This window comes from Opisthorchis viverrini (assembly GCF_000715545.1).
Source record: "Opisthorchis viverrini unplaced genomic scaffold opera_v5_38, whole genome shotgun sequence".
Classification (NCBI taxonomy): Eukaryota; Metazoa; Platyhelminthes; class Trematoda; order Opisthorchiida; family Opisthorchiidae; genus Opisthorchis; species Opisthorchis viverrini.
The window spans coordinates 1,826,439-1,849,136 of record NW_008751695.1 but is presented as its reverse complement, the minus strand read 5'-3'; the positions used below and the strand labels follow the sequence as shown (position 1 = coordinate 1,849,136).

General features: G+C 42.7%; 1 protein-coding gene across 1 annotated transcript; it reads right to left on the bottom strand.

Annotated features, from left to right (window-relative positions):
- Positions 1 to 15,467: 15,467 nt before the first annotated feature.
- Positions 15,468 to 21,684, bottom strand: T265_13132 (hypothetical protein; the record flags this gene model as incomplete). Its single annotated transcript, XM_009167324.1, has 3 exons — positions 15,468 to 16,346; positions 17,793 to 18,158; positions 21,415 to 21,684. Coding segments are annotated over 3 exons (1,479 nt in total), but the record flags the coding sequence as incomplete, so codon positions are not given.
- Positions 21,685 to 22,698: the final 1,014 nt, after the last annotated feature.

Below are 22,698 nucleotides of genomic sequence, written 5' to 3'. Positions count from 1 at the left end.
GGTGACCCGCTCACTGGGCCTGATGAAGCTTTTGTGTCAAAAGCGAAACGTTGCCCAAATAAAAACTACCGATTGTTTATCAATCTCTTCTGAAAAATTGAGACTGGTTTATGGGTGCAAATACCATGCTCGTCCGGGAAATATTAAGGGCATAGTGAACTACGGCCAAGCCATCATGATGGACATGGCAGTCGTGGCACCATCGTCGCAACGTGGTGGGTGGGTTCGCGGACAATCCGGTACATGGCCATTTCGGGTTGTCGCTAAATTCCGGATGTACCAATTAATCGTGTCGATTTAAGACCAGAATGGCTCACTGATATTCCTATATCCGTCGAGGCACACGGTGGTTCAGTCCCGTTACATAAAAAAGCACTAAGACAGCCGCGTCGACATCGAGAACTCAAGATAGGAAAGTGTCAAAAACGGCTGCTAGAAAGCACTACGATACGAGTTGGACCGCGACCCGAAATACCGGACAGCCAAAAGTGGTCACTGGCGACATTGCCCGATTTCAAAGCGGTGATCGATATTTGGGTTCAGACAGTAGGTTTGCGGTCGATGCGTATGGGTGCCGGCGTATGTGATTATGGGAGAAGTGTACAGGCGCAACTAAAGATGCTTGGAGCCCGGGTGGACATGAGACTAGAAATTTGCGGTTGTGTTGCGTGTTTGTATGATCAAGTGACCTCAAATTGCAGTAAGCCCAGTAAGCAAGGTTGTACATCATCAATACTTACATACAAATCAACCAAAATGACAGACACTGTACATTACACCGGTGGCTCCGCCCATCGTCTCTACGAGAACGGTGAGATATTTTGTGGAACAACCGCTTTCTTCGCGTGTTTTCTTGCGTATTATATTTGGAAGTAATCTCAAAACGACCTAGACAGTAATCAAGTCAATTACTTTTGCGCAAATTCAAATTGGAGTAGACATTCGCTCTTAGATATGAAAAATTCTTCTATGGTTGCGGCAAGCGCCCCACTGAAACAAAGGAATTCGTCACAGGAAGCAAGTCTTTTGTTTTCATGACGGTTAGCATACGTTATATCTGGCTTAAGCAGGGTTTGATCTTCACTGATGTACCGAGCTACCAACAGAGCAGTTGGATGAACTATTGGCAGATGGTACAATGAGATGGCCACTGCCTTCAAGCCCTTGAACAAATTAAACGGATTGAACCGACCTTGTGGGCGACACGCTCGTTTGGGGAATATTATAGATAAGGTGAACAGCGGACAAGCCATCAGACTGGATAAGGTAGTCGCGGGGCCCTCATCGCGACGCCGTATTTCGTTTTGTGGACAGCCCCGTACTTGAACATCTTGGATGAGCCATTTATAGTTGTCAGTGCAATTAAGATATTCTTGGGTCTATCGAGGGTTTGTGGTGGTTCGTTGCCCTACTCACCCGAGGTAATAGACAGTCAGTCTATCGAGGGTTTGTGGTGGTTCATTGCCCCACTCTCTCGAGGTAATAAGACAGTCATGTCTCAAAATGGAAAAGGTGTCCGAAAGGCTTGCTAGAAAGCATCTAAATGTAAGTTAGAATGTCCCCCGAAATAAAAGAGAGTCAAAAGTCGTCACAATTACTAACTACTTCAACAAGGCGACACGGCCCGTTCTTAGAACCGGTAAATGGTATTTACATACTGATAATAGGTGATCGGTCGATGCAAACTGATGAGGATATATGCGAGTAGGAGGGACGCGCACTGACTGGACTGTGCGCAACTAAGGTTGCTTGGAACCTGCAGGGACATGAGATCGGAGATAGGTGATGATGGTGTCTGTTCTTACGATGAGCTAACCTAAGAACGGAGCTGTGATGGCCTAAACAAGAGCGTCGAGCTTTTCAAAAGCAGTTGCCTCTGAGGCATCACAGCACACGTATTTAGTGATTCTCGTAGCATCTTTGCCTCTTTTATCAATAGATATTTTGGTTCGTGGTGCGGTTGCTCCGGATGTATGCCACAACCAGAGCAAGCTTAGACCGGAATCAGTTTTCCGTTCCTTCATTGCAGAAGGCGGATTATGAGGTCCATCATGCGGAAGGAGTATATTTTGGGGAGAGGGCATGCAGTTGGAGTGCGAGTTGTCAACCGTGCAGTCTTTTGCATCGTTGTGGACGGTAGATGCAGAAGGGGCGGATTTTACGGAAATATACGGGGAGCTCCAAAAGCTTCCGTACACAAAGTTATGTTCTTTAGGAGCGCCCTCTCTCCATCCCCACTTAACTTCGTGATCGACAAGATCATGTGAAGAACGCTGAACCGTCTTTTTGACCCGCGTCTCAAATATCTGGCAGAAAACCTTACCGGTCTGTAGTATGCAGATATCGTTCTCATCTTTGAAGAGGAAGAGGCGTAGATGTTTTTGGATGAACTGACCAAAGTCATTCTGTCTCCTGGTGTGCACTTTGTATCCACAATTTGTCACGTTTACATAACGATGTTTATTCCCAACAGGTATGTGGCGTACCGTCAGACATGTCCATAAGGTTAGTCAGAATAAAGCGTGAGTTTGTTCATAGTTGCGGGTAATGGAACAAGTGGGCTATAGGGAAAGAGGAGGGTTAAGAGAAGGAAGGGCATAGTTGCGGGTGTGATGTCAAACTGGGTATAGCAGTGCCATGCCATCATTTCACTGAAATACTTCGGTTTCTGGACAGCCCAGTAACGGACGTCATTTCTGAAATTATTTGGATGTGCACCGCTGTGAGGAGGGGGATTTTCTGGTTGGCCGGGGAAATCCTCAGAGGTAGAACAAGCTTTTGTAAGATCGCAGGTATTTTTCTGACCCGGTTATAGGAGAGTGTGATGCAGCGTTTTATATACATTCGAAGTTGTTTCAGTTTTGATTGTGGTGTGACAGATGAGATCAGTGCGCGAACCTGCAGTCCTCGGGTCCCGTTTGCTAACTTGAGACACCTATGGCGTCACGGCGGATATCCGTTAATATCAATTAACGTGTGTATCAGGTTGCAGTACGGATTGTTCTGTTGTATGGCTGTGAGATCTGGCCTGTTTGAGAGGCGGTAGCAAGGACTTTTCAGGTGTTTGACAGCGGTTGCCTCAAAACCATACCTCGTGTGGGTCTGTGTCGGTAAATCCGTAGGGTGACAGTTACGTAGCGATTTTTCGGTTGTATACCGGGGAGTTCCACTGAAGAATGTGTCCTTGCAGTCTCCAACTATATCCTCACTATTATCTGAGACAGTTTGGTCGCATCGTGTTTGGCTCTCTCACAAGCTTATTTATTCGGATATGATTTCAGAAACGAAGATGGGTTGCAATACTTCGACGTGAACGATGAGTTGGATCGAGCCCAGAAGGGTGCTCCTTGTTGGTTAGATTGCCAATGTGGTTGAGTATGTGATGGTTGCCAGCGTCGGTAAGGAAGACCGAGCTGTCGACTTTATTAAGCAACATTACATCTGCGTCGGAGAGCAGAAATCGAGTGAAGTTGGGATTTAGTGCTCTTAGCGAGCGGAGTTAACTCCAAGCACCCACCTAACTCACCACATCCCTCTACGGCTGCACCCATGGATGCACTTTTTTTAGGACGTGTGTCGCTCTTGGATCTTAAGGCTCGAATCTACACCACTTGGTCCTACGACTAACAAGTAACCACCCCTCTTTAGCTTTAACTTTGCCGAACCACAGTAATTCATATGGTTGCCGATATCCACTATCGAATCATCGATGTACACATGGCTCTCTCGTTATCGCCTATTGGACTAAATCAGTAAGTAGTAAGTTAACCTTTATAGCAGTAAGTCTTCAGGTTCAGCGCGGATACCAACCGGGAGTCGTGGACAAATGGATTTGTTAAGCAATCGGTGGGTTAGCCGCTGCAAATTTGTTTAATCATCTCTTTTAAATGATATCGCGTAAAATGTGCCCGAGTTGTAATTGATTATACATTTTTCAGAAACCCTATCGGGTAAAAACGTGAGAAGTGGACTGACCGCAAATTATGTTTGTAACGATGCTATTATTAAAGAAAAACATGATTTGTTAAAGGGAGTTGTGTATTTATCAGGCATGGGGCGTTGGCAAGGGGACGACGTATGGATATGAAGGACCACCGTTGGTCGTTGGATGAGTCCATTACGTATATTTGGGACATTATGGTCAGCTACGAGCATGTGCACAGGCCCGGCAGTTACTATAAGTAGCCTCGGCAGGTGACTCAGAGTATAGTTAGGAGTATGACGGGCCGTCGTTGGCTATAAGACTGGGCAATTGGGAATAGTTGAAGCCTCATACTCATAGACATACGCATAGACACGGGGCTTGCAATTACGATAAGTAGCCAAGTTAGGCGAGTTTAACTACAGTTACGAGTATGACGGGCCGTCGTTGGCCGTTAGATTAAGATATCGCACATAGCTGGAGATTTGTTTCTACCGTTCCGCATAAATACTGACCTGGTGTTTACTATAGGTTGCAATGACGGGCCGTCGTTGGCCGTCAGATTAAGATATCTCACATAGCTGGAGATTTGTTTTTACCGGCCCGCATAAATACTGACCTGGTGTTTACCATAGGTTGCAGACAAGCTGGAGCGCGCACCGCCGTGGGTATGGTGGGCCATCATTGACAGTAAAATCAGCACACTTCGCATAATTGAGGCCTAATAATCAGCGCCCCATATAGGTACCGGCCTAGCAGTTTTAAAAAGTAGTCAAGGTAGACGATATCACGTAGAGTTGTGAGTATGAGGTCCGTCGTTCGCCATTTAGTCAGGTATGTGTGCATTGTTTAGGCCTCGTATTCTTCGGTTCGTCATAAGTAGCAAAGATAAGCGACAACGCGTACAGTTACGAGTACGACAGATTAAGTTGGATAAAGTTACCAGTTAGTCAACGCTGCACATGGGTCTGCTTATAGTCAGCGGCTACTTGATTTCGTAAAACGTTGGTGACATGCGAATCGGTGGTAGTTAGTGACCTGGGAAGTTCGTTCGCTCAAACGAAATGCAACATGTCAGTGAAACGTGCAACAAGATTTGCCCACTTCCCCGTTCAATTCTCAACTTCTAAACCCCAATGGTTGCAGCGAAATTAATTTCGGTTTGAGTATAGTGAGCGTTCCTTCCTGATTTTGTAGGGCAAACAGACCCAAAAGGCAGGCGTGTGGCAGCCAAGGCTCCACAGCGACCAGTACCGCAGCCTCTGTTGTTTATCTCACACGAAATGATGTGGTGTTTAGGCTGACTTAAAACAGGTGCGTTTTCACAAATGTGCGTTCTGGATATAGAATTTGGGTGTGTCGTGAAACGGGTGATGGTGCAGCAACTTGCTGACTGCTCTGTCAGGAATTTCATATCTTTCCATTTACCTTGAGGGAAGTATCCTGAGTTCAAGCCCCTTAGTGAGTACAGAAGACTCAAAATCTTGTCCCTATGGTTCGTGATAATTTAAAGGCTAATGACCAATGCAGTACAGAGGTTATAAAGTGTGACGGGTTTCTACTGACTACCCAGGTCTATACAGTCTGAAAAACACTAGAGTTTGCCACTCTTTAGGGCTTTCGGGCACTTACACCTCAAGTATTGTATACCGACCTGGTCTCCTTCCATGTTTGATGCATTAAGTTTCAAGTTATCACAGCGCGCGGCGGCCAAGACAATGGTTGGGAAAAAGTGTACAATCGGCAAAACTTTCCTCAAAAATCCAGAATGCCATTATACTTTGGAGTGCTACACAAAGCCAACGATGTGTCTCTCACCGTCTCCGTTCCCGAGAAAGAAAGTTACTTGGAAACCAAGGTAGTGTTGGACGTTACAGGTTTCTTCGGAGTTCTCGAATATTCAGAAGGATGATCCAGATAAACCAAAGTTGTTTAACGAGTCTTTCAAAAAATGCCCCAAAGCAGTGGTGAGGAAACCTCCTGGACTAATATAAATATATGCGCCTCGCATTTTGGTTAACAAAAGCGTCACATCTGATGACAAAACGGCATGAAACCATCAGTAAACGGCTGGGGAACTTAATCAACCTTGAAACAATTATCCGGAGATTAACTAATAAAAAGCTGGCAAATATGGCAGCCGTTAACCATCCGTGTGACCACTTCGGTAGGCAAACCAGCACCTCTTTCGAGATGGTTACACTCAATGATTTTATGAAAGCAGCAGAGTTAGCTGGCCAGAGCCGTTTTTCTTGCAAAAAAAGCATGAGTCATCTCACGGCAAAGCATAGCTATCAGCTTACTCTTCGCAAGAATGACCCGTACGCTTGTATCAAGTACTTTTAATTTTTCTTAAAAATGGTAGCACCAAACCATTAAATCCAGACGTCCACAAGTCGAGGGCTTTAAGCATGCTTTGTTTTGTGGTAGTAATGGAATATGCAGCTATCGCTGACTTGATGACTCCCTATCCAAATGAGTTCTTTGAAGTACATTCATGCAATACTGATTTTGTGTTGGCAAGAAACAGCAACACAAAAGGGTAACCAGATACGCTACAGATAAAGCCCGAGTTTTGCCCCTATTACGAACGTTTTTTTAAAACGCAGCATAACAAATAAGACTGGATTGTGGCTCCATACTGTTTGAGCTATCTGTTTCGGTAGGCTTTATAAGCCACCCACAAAAACCCTCCGGTCTATCCACTTAGACCGTTGACTTTGCGCAGCATGATGCTCGCAGCCCATATATAAGCGCTCCTCCTCCTTTCGACGGCGTGACTAGTCGTTCCTTTTAAATCATTCCTTAGTGTGTGTCTTGATCCGAGCAGTTGCGTGAGACATGAAGCTGATACCGCATGCAGCCGGTACCGCGAAGACGTTCGTGGGCAACAGATTAAATGTCATACCAAAAACAATTCAGCAATCGTTAACGGTGCGTAGGAATACGTGGATGATTTGAATAATCGCTTAAAAGGATTACCATCCGGGGAATTTCGATAGGACACACTGCCAGCTACGCCTAGACAACCTCTGACGTTCTCACTAACCATGATGGAGGTTGATTCTGTGATCGCTGAGTGAGGACAGTGAACTCTGGATGCACTTGTTGTTATTTGACCTTCGCACTCTGGGGAGAGCAATATGCATTTTGCAGATACACATGAGGTGCCACGGCTTTTTCTCAAGTTTCGGTAAATCAACCCATTTTAATGCCAATTTCGATCAAGCCAGGAACGTAAACATTTTAGGTTGTCAAGATCAGCATAACAGTTGAATCTTGAAACTCAGCAGCCAATGTTCAATAGAGAGGATGCTTTGACCTATGGGAACAAGTGTTGTAGGGGGCCGTCAGTACGGTGACCCTTGGGTGAAGCTGGAAATCTGTTATGAACACAGGAGTCAAAAATGAGTACTTTCCGACAACATAATATTTTCACTAAAATATTACACGTGTCACGGAACACTATACAAAGAGCATGAGATGGTGAACTTAAATGTCTCATACGGAACTGAGGTCTGTACATCCTCTAAACGCGGTACTACCGAAACTTAGTTGCAGTATAACTGAATGTCTGGGTTGGCATAAAGGTAGAAAAAGTCCGGAATCATCCGCTTCGCTAGATTTGTCAATTTGCAAACTTGCAATCTGTGTGTTCCAAGATTATGCACTACTTGCTAAGCTTACCCACATATCCAGATCAACTTCTTTTTTAAACTGTTTAACTGATCGGATCCTTCTCACCCAGCGCAACGGTTGGAAGTTGATTTATGTCACTTATAAACCGAAAAGTCAGTGCTACCCAGAAACTGCACCATCCTTTTACCCCAGTTCCGCTACATTATGCCTTTAGAGTGTGGTGCATGGTTGCTATGTAATTTTTACCTTGGCCCTGGTCTCCTCTTGGAGAATATACAAATGAACCAACACCCATTTGCAAAAACATTTTACACTTCTTAACAGAGTAACTGACCGGTTTATCTAGTTACTCAACAGCGGTCGATTTATTACATGGAAAGAATGCTTGAGTGGTTTTGCACTCTACAAAGAAGTCGATACTCGGGTGATTTGAGTTGAAGCCACTCAGTGAGTCTGTCAGTAGAGAGCGAATAACCCACTTCAAGTGCTTTGTTAGCCAGTTTACTCAGATGTCTGCCAGAAAGGGACCAAGCGAAGATTCGATTGCCGCCCCATCTTTCTCTTTTGGCTCCATCATTACACCGAACTTGAAACTTTTGCTCGCAGCAATGATTGTTCAAGTCTTCAAATAGGGATACATTCATCAGTGCCACTGCACTAAGGAAGTCACTTTCCTAAAAATGGAACCACGGAAGATGGAACATATTGTTGTCAAATAAATGAAAGCATTTGATTTGGCTGGCTAATTGGAAGAAATGAATGAAAGCATTTGATTTGGCTGGCTAATTGGAAGGTGTCCTCAAGGCCGCAGACTATTATTACGCGTCTGATAGTGTCAAATAAATATATGTGGGCAAGCCACTTCTCCAACGCATGGCAAAACCCATTAAGCTTGTCAAGGATAGGTTCCAAAAGAAAACTTGGTTTTTCACCGTACAGTCTAGTGGTCAGCTAACCGGCTTGGTGAATGCTAGAATTAGCATGTAGTGTCTGCACCACTTTACCAAGAAAACAGCTCTCTCAATATTTCGTATTTCGTCCTTGCCCCTTAACATCTCTTGAGACCTGGACTGGTCAGAGATAATGCTATTGATTCTGCCCGATTGGACCGACCCACCATTAGCATGATCCCTGTCTCCTTATCTGTTCTCGCTAACATGCTTTGTTAATTTTCTTGTAAGTGTCTGAGTGTGCCCATTCTTTACCTTGTTAGTAATTGTCTGATACTTTATTTAGATAAGCAAGGTAAAGAGAAATGACCAAATTCCATTTAAGTCTGAGGATGGAATAATTTAGGAAACTGGCGCATGCATGCACTCGAATTGAAGCTCTTGTTCCATCCGTCTCATACTACGATGTTTTGGATTACATCACAATACTTCCAAAGATGTTTTGTCCGATTCTACTAAGAATTTGTGCACATGCCTTTCTGGGTTGGTAGGCAATTTTGCGGACGGAGCCTTCTGGCTTCGTTGACTGGTCAGTTTCTTCCCCGTGAAGTCAAGCATTTTGGAAACAATGTGCTGAAGATAACTTCCGAATTCGACACGATTTGATTCTACGGGTTCCCTTAAAGCCTCACATATTGTGCTCGTTTGCATTCCAGAGCACGCGCAACTTGTTTTGGCTCATGGTCAAACCTTTAGTGCTTTTCTAACATTGACCTGAATCTCTTCAGATATATTTGGCCTTTTATATCCCTTGTAGATAATGTGTTGGATTCCGTCCGCATTTGTCATAAAAAGCAGTGTATTAACCAGGTAAACAATCACAGAAAACAGGCCATGTTCACTACATTGCGGGTTCTAATGTGCTCTGTGGGAATAGCCAATCGTTTGGATCACTCCTGTCTGTTGATTTGTCTCACTGGCTCTGTCATACTCCGAACTCAACTGTCCTGCGAAAACGGCTAGGATGTCCTGGCAACACCAGTTTAGCAAAATCTTCGTGTATTTTACATAATCCACGGAGTATGAGCAAATATTTTCCGATGCCGAGAAAAACTGAATGGAGATTGTGTGGGATAATTCGATAATATATCTCTCGGGCCGCTATATTTTAATCTGCTATAGCGAGGAATGGTTCATCGTCTACTAGCGCGATCAGTTCCCCGCTGAACACATTTTGGCCCCGTTCATGCTTCGTAACCCCGAGTACTGCTCTGGCATTTTTGAAGATATGTCCAGTTATGCGCTTAGCTGCCTATATTCTAGCTGTGTGCACTTGAAGAGGCTCATATATAGTTAAGGAATTCAATGTAATGACAGAAAGGTGAAATACAGCAGGGGAACTGCGCAACGCCTCGAGAGCGACAGGGATTTTGAAATTAAGCGTCGATGCAATCATTAATGTTATATGTGCTCGTAAATCCATGTTTTTCTTATGCATGGGATCACAGACTCGGAGGAACTTCATTCAGAGTCAGCATATATAGGAAGTGAAACTAGATGCAAAACGATTTTGATACAAAAATATTATTGTTAGCGCCAGCTCAATAGGTTGTTGAAGTCTTTTTTCGGTTTCGTTCATGATGTTCTGTAGCTGAAAGTGCTGCGAAAGGCCACCTCTTGTTTCAAGTTCTATGATATTTGAAATATCGCAGAGGTGTGCAAATGAGGACATTTCGCAAATTTCTTACAATTTGGGCTAAACGAGAATGAAAGGTTGATGGATACTGGTGAACTTTTCCTATGTGATGATTCCCAGGAAAGGTAAAACCGATCATCAACCGTAGAAGTGTTTTCAGCAACACTATGAGTAGTTTCCTATAAGGAAGCTTCACTTTTGATAGTTTGCGATAGTTACCATATAGTTTTCCCTAAGAAAGCTAAACGATACAGCTTACACACGTTTTTATGGATTAGGCGTTTTGGTTTAAAAAAAGTCGAGTTGAACTATAGAGAAAACGCGGTCCACGAAGATAACTTTATGTAATGCCACAAAGGAATTTGTGCGAATCTTTATGCATTAACGGGCTTAAGATAGCACACTGGTTAGGAAGCAAACTTACTGACCGGTAGGCTCACGGTTCGAACCCAGCCCGGCATCTTGATTGCTCTTGTCTAGGCTTAGAAAGCCTAGTGGTGTCTCAAATGCCGAGCCCCCATATGGTAGCATTACAATTAAACACCCAAAGATTGTCACGGCTGAACAATCATTTATTTATCATATTTCTTTGTGTGCCAATATTTTCAAAAGTCGACCAGGAGTTAACATATTCCCCCAGGCTGAATGTTACCTTGCTCGTAACTGAGTAACTGAACACAACGTAATTTAGAGGACGGCTTTAATAATGTTCGTCATGGCTTGGAATAACCAATATAGTATTGAGATCGGCACACACAGAAACGACACGACTATAATGCCAATCCTGAACAGCTGATGTAATACCACGCACTTCCCGCTTTTTGTGGCGTAAATAAGAAAAAAGGAGTGTTTTGTAGTGTGCATTCTAACTTCACAAAGGTTTATACTAGGAAGAAATGATTACAATAAGTTAGGAATGAAGCAACAATATTGCGAAAACATCACAGATAGATTGGTCAAGTTTACGTTCAAATAACAAGCAGAAATAGTTCAGGTAATCAGCTGATATTGAGCGATTCGTTTATCCACCAATGGGGATGATTCAGACGTTAAAGTTCGGTAGAGTCATCTGTCAGTGAGTTCAAGACAAATTGAGTGGGCATGTTCTCGTCCCGAAATTCGCTTCGTTAATATGTCTCTCCAACTGTTCCGCTTTTCGCATTATCAGACGTGACACACCTTTGGCATACTTGACCGCCTCTTTTGCTACTTCCGAATTGTGAAGGAAATAGGTAACATCATCCTGAAAAAAAAATAAATGAATAAGACAGTTTTACCTACAACATTATAGTACATTTGTTGCGTTTATTCCATCCTAGTAAAGAAAACACCTTTGCGGTTGATTATATGTCCCTGTTTATTTGACATTTACTCTTAGTAAAGAGGTCGACAAATGCGTTCTGAGGATGAAAACAATTGCAGATCTGTGCATCAACAAAGAATGTAGATTCTTGTTCACTCAGGGAAAAGAAAACGTTTACTCGCGAAGTTTATAGAAGCGTGATTTAGAACGTGATTTTCACAGGCTCATGGGATTGTACTGCACTGTCATGTGCGGATGCAGCAAATTAAATTAAAGTAGCTCGGTTTACGAACATCTGCTTTATAAGAATCACCGCAAAAATACTTATGACAACGTCTATTACGAGATTTTTACAGCGTCCAGCCTAGCCAAAAATCCAATGCAAACGGGGTACACCGCTCCTTTTGAGTTCTGGGTTAAGACAGGTGATTATTACCTGGCAGTTCTTTTCTGGCAAGGGGGGTATCTAAACAGGTTAACCTCAAAGTAGTTCTGTTTCAACCCAAGTTTATGGCTGGAAATCGACAGACTGACAACTTGGACCCATCATTTTCCTGTCAAACTCCGTAGAGGTTATTACGAAATACTCGTAATTTTTTGGCGGATGACTGCCAGACATTTCGAAAGACGTACATGCTTTATCTCACAGGCGGGATCGTAAGATACCATTTTACATTGTTCCGGCCCAGTCTGCATCCGTGAGGTTGTGGAACTTAGATGCCATGCGATGAGAACGTAACATGCTGACTAATATCCTTTGCGAAGAGTCTGGACATTACCACGATGTGACGGTTTGTGTGTCTACCCGAGCTACTGAGCTACACTGGGAGGTGTCCACGCAAAACCTACACAGTCTATCACACTAGACTGTTCACTGGTTGGAGGTCTGACCAACACACTCTCCTCGTCCACCAACTTTTGGGTTTGAAAAATATGTGGCAACCTGCCCTCTAAAAATATAATGCACTGGCATGATGGTGATGATGACTGCCACTTCTAGATCAAAGCAGCAGTGAGGAAATGGTTGAATTCAAAATAGAAGTCTCAGGTGAAATGTCCGGTTAAAGTCTATATGGTTATTTGGTCGTCCGAACAGCACCCAGAAATTCCCCATGAAACAAAACCTACTGGTGATTCCTCCTGCGAATCAACGACGATCAGCGGTTACTTTCCCATACTTGTCCTGGCTACTCGTGAGTAGCACGACTATCCTGATTGCTTCGCCGCTTGTTCCAGTGGTGTTTTGCTACCGCCTAAAGCCTGCTTACGCTCTGGTTACTAAAGTCGAAATCTCGTCACCTGTCAACGCACTTCCGTCAACCTGATATTCTACTTGGTTTCAAGTAGGACATCCGGTTGACGGAAACTCAGGGAGTGCGCCTCCCCGATGATGAAGGGCGAAAACGGTCGTGGGTTGTCGGCGAATTTTCAGCAATCTTATCGGTAATGCGTTATACTTATACATGTATCGCGATATCACGAATACCGTAGCGACTAACACGCGAGGTGACCTAATGCAGCACATTCAGTTGCCCGGAAACATCACAAACGAAAGATTCAGCTGAAGTCAAGGCGAGTCTCTCGAAAAACCAAACTAGTTTGTAAATGAGTGTATTTCGCTTGATGTGGGTAGGTTGGTTTCAGTCAGATACCTGCAGTCATATGAATCAGTCAGTTTGTTGAGGGCTGGTGTGTTCTAGGTGTTTGGAACAGCACTTCCAGTGACGACAGCTCGGGGTTAGGGTGCATAATGCGGAATAAGTAGGACCCGCTATTATTTGGACTGTGAGTGATGTTTAACGGTGAGGACACAGGATAGACCTGTTGTGGGGCACTTTATTTTGTGGCTGGGGTAAACGGTGATTGCAACAGTCACACAACAATGAGTTGGGTGTACTTGAGCGGTGTTTACGAATTACTTAGGGAAAACGCTTGCAACTAGTGCGTGCAGTAGCACTTGATCGAGGCAAGATAATTCATCTTTGCGATACGATTTGTTCCCACAACTCGACGGAACGTGAAGCTCAACTCACTGATACTATGGGTTGCCTCGGTTACCGCTCTCTTCCACCATGTTGTGTATTTCATGACTTCAAAACCTTTGGATGTTGTAAGCTCTTCCTTTAAAACGACTGCTTCACGTTTACTGAGCCCAATATCTTAATTAAATGAACAGCTTAAGGAAAACCTAACCCAAGAATACTGAATAAGAATAAAATATATATTGTGCGTAATTTCGTTTTGTCGTACTGAAATCAATATTCTCCTTCGTTGAGGTTCCGGAAATGAATACACCTATCCCTAAGTATCTGCTTCTCAACGACCATCGTCTGAAATGACACACATCTTCTATCCTTCTGAACTGGGTGTCCAGGGTTTCTCTGTCATACTTCAGTTTATAAACGGGTAAAAATGTTCTTGAACTTGAGTAAACTCACACAAACTGAATTGTTAACATGAGAAATAGAGAATTTCCTCTGCGCTTTCTGTATAGCATAAAATTTACAATGGACCAATGGAGACGGATATGCATTTATTCGCTCACAGGTGAATTGCATTTGGGTGGGCCGACTGAGAGGGAACACAACACCCTCCGGTATATTTGGTACTTGAAAACATCTTTGGGCCCATCAAGACCTGTAATATCTCTGGTAACAAAACTGTCTCGCTGTTTCGAGTTGTCGTTGGCTGTCTTTTAGCTGGATGTCACTGGGGGAACGAAGTTTCTCGTCATTTATAAGACTAGTTTGTGAGACCCACTGAACAGGCTCTAAGCAGGTAGTTGGCCACTTTTCGAGAGACTGACCGGTCGAATGAGGCATTTGGCCTAGAACTTGGACAAACAGTCAGAGTCACACAACTACAAGCACCTTGTTGACTACCAGTTCTTTCCAATCTCACTATTTGATGATGAAGTGTTTAGATTTTGCATGATCCAGAAAAGGCGTGCTGATTAGCCACATAGATCAAGTTTTATTGTGAAATCGTGTTCTTTGAGCTGTGTAGATCCTCCCAAACAAAAGTCTACAACGTCGCCTTAGCAGCAAGTCTTCAGAAGTGAGTCCCCACACAAAAGATTTGTTCATACTATCCACCAGCTTGCGTAGGGCCCTCTTTGGCTATCTGGTTCGCAATGCTCCAAGTCGCCCACATCTCTACGCTTATCCGATATTGTTATAATAACTGCGCTGACCTTTTCCTCCTGTTTTAACTAAACGGTTGTGTGGAAAAAAAGGAAGAGATCGATGAAAACCCAACTAACCCAAGCGCGCTAACATTTCATCGAATTTGTGATCTTTCCAATATGGACAAGGATTCTGGAGGCGGAATTTCTAACGAAATCGTCCATAGGTCATTATGTCATCGAAGCACAACTGTTGATTGTAGTTCACCCCATCCTTCGGACAAAAAGACACATTTATGGTGTTTTTGCATAACTCTGAAATAACAAGTGACTTCTCAACTTCTGAAAGCATTTCATGAGTTTTGAACCATTTACAGAATCTTGAGTAGTCCAATGAAACAAGACGTCATTACGGAGAATGGCATTTCCAGAAAAAGGGCACTGGATTCTGTGTAGGCATTATTTAACCACGGACATAAAGTCGCCTCAGGGAATATACCTCGTTCTCCACCAATAGCCATGAATAACGATAGATACTTGGTGAGCCTTCAGTCGTCAACCTGAAGCGATGCTAGATTCATGGATCTTACTTATGCTACTGTCCTCCTCTTAGTAATTGGTTGAAAAGTTTGGAATCACCTATTATCACAATTGCACATGGAGCTTGGAGACAAACCAGGCACTTTAAACTTCGGCATAAATATCGCAAATCGGAGTCGTTTGGCAGAGAGCAGATTCTACTTTTAGCGTGATCACTTATTCTATATTTTGTGTGACAATTCTAACAACAAAACTTTCAACTGAAATTATAGGCAAATCTTCAATCTATGGACTAGTGTTCTAGAAAACAAAGGATATGAAAGGGAACGAAATATTTGAAAATAATGTCTTACTTTAGTCAGGATCCGTACGTCCGTCAATCTTTGAACTGCTTCTTTTAGACTGAAACTGTACTGGATAGCGTTGATATGTGCTGGTGGAGCTTCAGGTGTGGGCATCGAGGAACCAAATTCTTCCGTAAAGCAGTTGATGGAGTAGCGGCTGAGTGGCTTGCAGATATCATCCTCATAAGGCAAACCAATATAGGCATTTGCCTTATCCCTGTTTGGCGCTAAGTCTGAAGAGCGTGGATGGTTACCAAAATCATTTGTGAGCTTTTCATCATTGTATCCGTTAGAAGTATTCCACGCTGAAATGGGTGATCCATTCATCAGCTTTCCGTTGACCAGCCGATCAGATGAAAGAGTTGATTTTGCGTACAGGGAAGATTGTGTATCGTTGGGACTATTCACAGTGAGAGGATGTTGGAGCACTGAGGGTAGAAGCCTTAACATCGCTGCCATGTACATATTATCATAGGAAGACGGTGGAGGGAAAAGGTTTGGAGTTGTGCCTATCCCAGGCAAAGTGGCATCATTCTTGCAGTTGCTGTTTGAACCAGAATGTGAAGACGTTGGCATGGGTTTGCACAACAGGTTTATGTCGTACCGGTTCGTAGAGAATATATCCGGTTCAACATTCTCACCACACATATAGGGAGACTCTGTTTGTGATTTGACTGAGTTGAGAGATATGTCCTTTGGGGCCAGAGAGTTGGTATTAAAATGTGACTCCTGTGCGTCTGGGAGGGTATAATTGTTTTTCGAAGGGCTGATGGATGGTTTGCGTAAGGTAAGGTTCTTGGCGTGTTCCAAATGAATTTTCTGGAATACAGGAGGGTGAAAAGAACAGTGTGCCAGTCGGTTGAATACGAGGTGCAGAGGGTATGGAAACTGAAACAATTCTGCGTAACGGATCGAGATCAGTAATTAGACGACGTAAGTAGAACTATATCAGTAGGCCTGTGTTACCGAATTTGGTCCTCAAGACTGATATCTATGACCAGTAACGAACAATCGCGTGACAGATACCGGAGTTTCCACTTCTCACTTCCCCAAAGCTGAACTTTACTTAAATATGTTCGTGTCACCAGTGACCTAACGCTGACAGTTCCAAATGATCCCACCGTTAATGCGTTCCCAGGTGGCCTAAATGCAATCCATGCGGTTGAAACAATAATTGTAGGGTGACACTATTCCGTTTTCTCCAAATAACGTCAGACAACCCCCTGCTGTTTCACTCTCATTTGGAGTGACCACCAGTGCCTTTATCACGAATTTCAAGGCCACTCCAAACCTGCACTCATCAGGATAGTGACTCAGCTGTCAGTATGTGGACCACGGTCCGCGTTCACCAACCTTTTCTTGAATGACCACCATTCAAAAGGCACTAATGCTGTCTCGGATTTACAGAATGCTCGTTTCTGATTACTCGCCACAAAAAAATAGAAATTACCTAATCCGTTCTTGGTTTTTGAACTGATTTGCTTCACCCTTCTGGAAAAAATGACATAAAACTGCAAAATCATGCCAGTAACTACAAACCACTAATGGTGCACAGACTTCCGGCTAGCCGGCCATCGATCAAAAACCACCAGTTTGTTTACTGTATTTATCGCAGGTAACTTGTACGAACTAATTAACTGGAATTATGGTTGTATCTTACCTTCACAATTAGGTTTTCTACCATGTACTAATGCAGAAGCGTGCTGAAAAATTGGCATTCCACACCAAACTACACAGACAATTAGGCATAATCACTCACTTCCAATACAGGGACTTGTGCGCCCCCTGCTTTGTTTCATACTAGCCAGAAATACCGAATCATATCACGTTCAACCTTAAGCGCTGTAATTCAAATAGCACCAACTCCAACTGGCAGTAAAAAAACGGATTAGTCTTCGCTAGCAACAGCGAGGCTGAGTGTAGGAAAAAGTATCTTTCTAAGCATATTTTTTATACCAGAGTACGGAAGACTGAAAAGATTTAGTATGAAATCGTGCATCAGGTTTTGAAAATTATGCGGGATGGACTCAATGCACAAGTGATTACTGCGTCGTGGTTTTCTGGTCTGACTTCAATTTGAACCCTGCTTCTATTGTCCGAAATTGAACCACATTAGATTTTTTTCACTTTTGAGTATAATGAACGGTTAACCTTCTTGAGTGTCTCAGGTACAAGAAATACAAACAAATGATGTAAAATAATGTCAAAAGCCTGAGGTGATAATTTAATGGTTAATGGTGAGGAACCCCTAAGTGAATGTATTTTTCCAGGAAAAGGGTATAAAAATTTGGTACAAGTCAGCAACATCAAGTGATACTTCCTCGTGGAACACACCAAACATTTAGTCGAGGGACTGAAGTGGGGAACAAGCTTACTTACACGTTTTAGTTGATTCACTTCTTCGCACACCAGACTGAGAGCATTTGCTACCAGATGTCGCGCTTCGATCGATAGGCCATTCATGGGAGGCTCTTTCATATTTATATGACCCTTGTTTTTCTTGGAATTGCGCCGACAGGCTTTCAGGTACGCACGAATGCGATTACGGTGCCGCTTTAGTTCCAGTTGAGGCCAAGCTTTTGCACAAATATGCTCAAGGGCAATGATTGCCTGACGGGGCTGCTCACAAAAGGTAATTGTTCTGTCTAGTGTATCATCCACAACGCGGCGCACAAAGCTCTGTGAAAAAAAACAGAAGATCTATCACAAAGTTATTATTTTTCAGGGGGGTAATCTATAGGAATCCACTCTTCCCAAATGGGTACTGTTTGCCGCTCGCAAAATGAAAATGAGTGAAAAAATACTGAGATGATCATTTCTTCGATGGATCTCTAATATGATCTTTCTTCCCTTCTCATTTCATTCGTCCTCTCATCTACTCAATGAGTGATCAATAAGCACTTTGTGCACTAATTGTCGTACGCATTTATCCATTCAATCTTCTGTTCATTCACTCACGCCTTAACTCACTTATTTTATCTGATAAATAATGATTTGGTTTATTCACTCATCTGTCTTTTACCTCTCTACTTCTTGGGTCGTCCAACCACTAAGACTATCGGTTTATGCACCAGACTAACCACTGTTTTTTTTCAGGTGTTCCTTTAACAGTAAATTCATTTATTTACTCATCCATTCAGTGGATTGTGAATTTATCGGCCCCTTCAGTGAGGCATCATGATTCGTGCAAAACGAGAAAACTCCAAGTTGCTCCCTCTCTCAGGGATTTTTGAAGGTTAAAAATTAACGATTGGGAAAGGTATTTCCGACACAGCTGTTAAAATTGCCTGTTTTCAGTTTCTGAACAAAAACAAACTGGTTAGGTAACTCTTCCTTCAACTGGTATCTCAACCAAAGTAGGACAAATTGGTAATAATAGTGGTGTACAATCGGAACCGTGTTGATTCCGAGTGAATCCATAACGAAACGGTGCGGGAAAGCAATAACATATGGCTAAATTAAGAACGCTTCACTTACATTATATGCTGCGGTCAGCAGTTCAGACCCCAAGGTGGTTCCTTTGTCCTTCCCATCAAAGTCATTGTGCTGATCATTGTGATTTTTTCTTTCGTCTGGGTTTCCACGTTTTCTATTTGGAACGATTTTGCAGTGATTGTCTTGTAATATGCGGACACTGTTCACTGAAAACTGACCATTTACTGGGGAAGTATCTCTAGTAACGGAGTTGTCTTTATCATCCATGCCACTTGAATGTTGAACGGACAAACCGCAGCTACAATTATTCCGTATACTACCCTTTCTTTCAAAATGGGCTTGAGTTTTGTCACTCTGTTATAAAGTAAGAATGGACACAGTCATTTGATAACTTTTTATAATGCATCATATATAAAACGATCTGGTGAGCCAACTCTACTAAAAACTTCCTTCCAAAACACTTTAAACATCAATTAATCCTGACATCTAAAGTTCTGTTTGTGCGAAAATGCTAAAGGGACGCCAAAAGTTTCATAAATCCTAAGGGGGGCTTTGAGAATATGGACGTCAACTTATTTGACCAGCAGTCTGTTTCCTAGTTAAATTAGGTCTGTGATTAACACGTAGCAAAGTCAAGTAAGTCCTCATTCGGGGACACAGTTTATTTTATTTTGATGCCTTTTGGTTTATCGGGTTAACCTGCGTGGCCGCAAGATATTTTGCGCCTGCGTTCAGGTTTACCGACCAAATATTAAGACGACGGAAAGATAAGTCGCGCCCTCTCGTCAGAGCTATGCATGGCAAATGGCTCTACAGTAAGATTTCCAACTGAATATGACTGGAATCACTGGCATACTCAAGTATCAAAGGTGTATACAAAGGAAAGGTGTTCCTCACCATTCTCTTTTATCCACATTTCTATACTGTGCCTTTCAAATTAGTTATAAGTGCAAGACCGCAAGCCATTGATTTTGTACGTTGATGATCTGACATCAATGGTGATGATGAGGATGGTGAGAAAATGGCATGGTCCGAGGAAAAACTAAAGGTGATGGTTATTCAGACCAAATGAACTGGAACCAGTGGGTTCATTTCGGTGTCAAGCAGAATTGGATAGGTTCCACAACTTGGTGGCATCCATGGAAGCGAAGCACTACAACTTGTAAATTCCCTTTTCTTTAAAGCATATGTTTTTATAAAGTCAGCATTGAACCCTTGATGTGTTATGCGTTATTTGTCTTATGGTTCACACATGAATGTCCCTATCGATTTATAAGGCGAGGGTACAGAGGGTCAAATTGGACAACTGGTCAGTTTCCTATTCCCTAAATAAGCGTTCAGACTGTAATTTTTCTTCTGAAAAGTGCAGAACAACAAAAATAACCAAGTGACACCTTTTAGCCAAATAACGGAACTAAAATTACGTATGGAGCGTGTCATATTGATTGGTGTTAACAAGGATGTGAAGTGATCTTGAACGAACCATGAAAATTGGACTCATTGAGGACCTCTTATAAGAAAGTGGCTGGACACAACTATAAATAACCCTTTATTCTTATGAAAGCTTCTTGATGGAAAACTCCTTTGAGGAGGCAATTCTTGTTGAATTCAGCTACGTTTAAAGTTACATTTTGCTATAGGAAAAAACTATTTTTACACCTCAAGCATTTGGCCACCTTTTATTTTATGACTATACTTCACAAGAGTAGTACTCATTGTTGTTGACCTTTGACTGACGGCTTCTTTCTATTCGGCAACATAAAAAAATTCGATCAACGGTCTAGAATGTCGAATTTCTGCAGCACACGAGCCGGAGTTTGGAAGGGGTGAAGGAACGCTGTTAGAAAAGATGAAATAAGGCAAACCATCTCAGTTTTTTGTTTTGGTTCCCTTTTGAGTGTGAATGGGTGAAATGATGCTGGTCGCAAGCTATTATCCGAAAAAATATTATCTACGATTGTCACAGTGATGAACTGGAGCAGACCGCTGTTGTAAATAGAAGAGGTTTTCACTCTGTTGGAAATGCGCTATAGCGCTTCACTGGCAGAAGCCATGCAAGTCACCCATAGTCAACCAACCGTTTGTTGTCAGAGTACACAGGCGTCATTTCAGCTATTTCCACCTAATGGCAACACCCCAACTAAGGACCAGTTTTGCTATCGCCTCGTAAGGAGTTCCAAAGACAGGGGATATGAAAATTTCACTGCGTCCTATAATTACCATTGACTTATCTCTTTTTGAATGTATGTCCCTTCTATCAGCTTTCTACATTGTTACAGGTAACACCCGGACAGCAACGGTCATTACCTGGCCGGTACCAGCAAGCAGTTGTGGCGTCTAACCCTATGGATGGACGGCCAGGTAATTTCCGCAACTCATGGGTGGACTTAGCACAACTGCCTCAAACATTTTGGTTGATATTTTCTTAATTGTGGTATAAGATATTTTAGATTGCGAATAACTTCTCACTGTTCTGGCACCACAAAACGTTGAAGTTAACAAGTGAACCATTTTTACGCACTGGGGGATTTGTCCGCCTATGGCTGCTGGCTTCCTCGCTTGAGTCATCAGGTTCGACCGTTTGATGGGAAAGAGGTTCCATTGAGACTGTTGATGCTGATTCATCACTGGAGTCACAAGTGCGTCGCTTTTTTGTTGAACTGCCCTTGCAGTCATATGCTTGCGTTGAGCTAATATTAGGTTGGCTACCACTATGCTGATATTCATTGTTTCTCGTGCAACCATTTGAACGCATTTCTTCGTGTATTCGCTTCTTGTAGTAGGCCGTTACCTAAATTGGGGTGGAAGTGCAAAACGCCAGTAAGCATGCGAAAAAGCAATTGGTACATTGAGCTGCTTCTCAGAGTAAAGAGTAACTTAGCCCAAACATCAGAAGCTTGTAAATAATAGTCACATAAATAGTCACAATTTTCTGCCTGACCAATTAATGATTACTGAGCCACGGACTGAGATATAGCCGGGTGTTATTTAAAGATGAGGTTATACACGGAAATTCCCTGCTTCACAAGTGGCTCCGTCCTTGTTGACGTGGATCAGGAGCTTCATAGCCTTTTGGAATCTCCACGGATACGAACGATCAGTCTAATATTGGCCATCAGCTAGGTGGTTGCCAAACATACTCAACAGTTGGTTTACCTTTAGTTTCACTCCAACTGGGAGCGGTTTGGTCCAGGAAACCTGCTAACGAGCTTTATAAATCCGATCGTCTACCAATACCTAATGAGACTCGACGAGAAAAGAAATACTAGTGTGTCGTAGCCATTTCGACATCTGACCGTATCCTAGTAGAACCAAATTATGTTGGAAGAATGCGGTTAACAAGATAGTTATTTTATTCTTGTTGATAGCAATTATCCACGAGTCACGGAATGGTAGGAAGGCTATAGCTCACTTCTACCTAATTCTTACATATATATTAAGCGGATCATTCGTATTCTCATATTTTTCAATCCTATCAATGCATTTGGCGAGACATACTAATTGATTTAAAACCAAAGGCATGTCTCCAGAGTCTCTCACCGCTGTGGAATATTTCTAACTTACTGTGTTTCTGGGTTGGTCGACCTCGGGAGTCATTGCGAACGGCAGCTCCGTAGAAAAATCGCCGTTAGCAGTCTGGAAACTTTCTTTGGTCATAGTAGAAAGATCAGATAAAACTCCTTCTGTTCCAGAATAATTGTTTGCTAATGTCCAGAAGGAAGATTCCTGAAAAACCAAGAACAAGTTTTTGTGTAGGACGAAAAAATGCTTTAGACGTGGAGATTGGATAGGCCAATAGATGTGT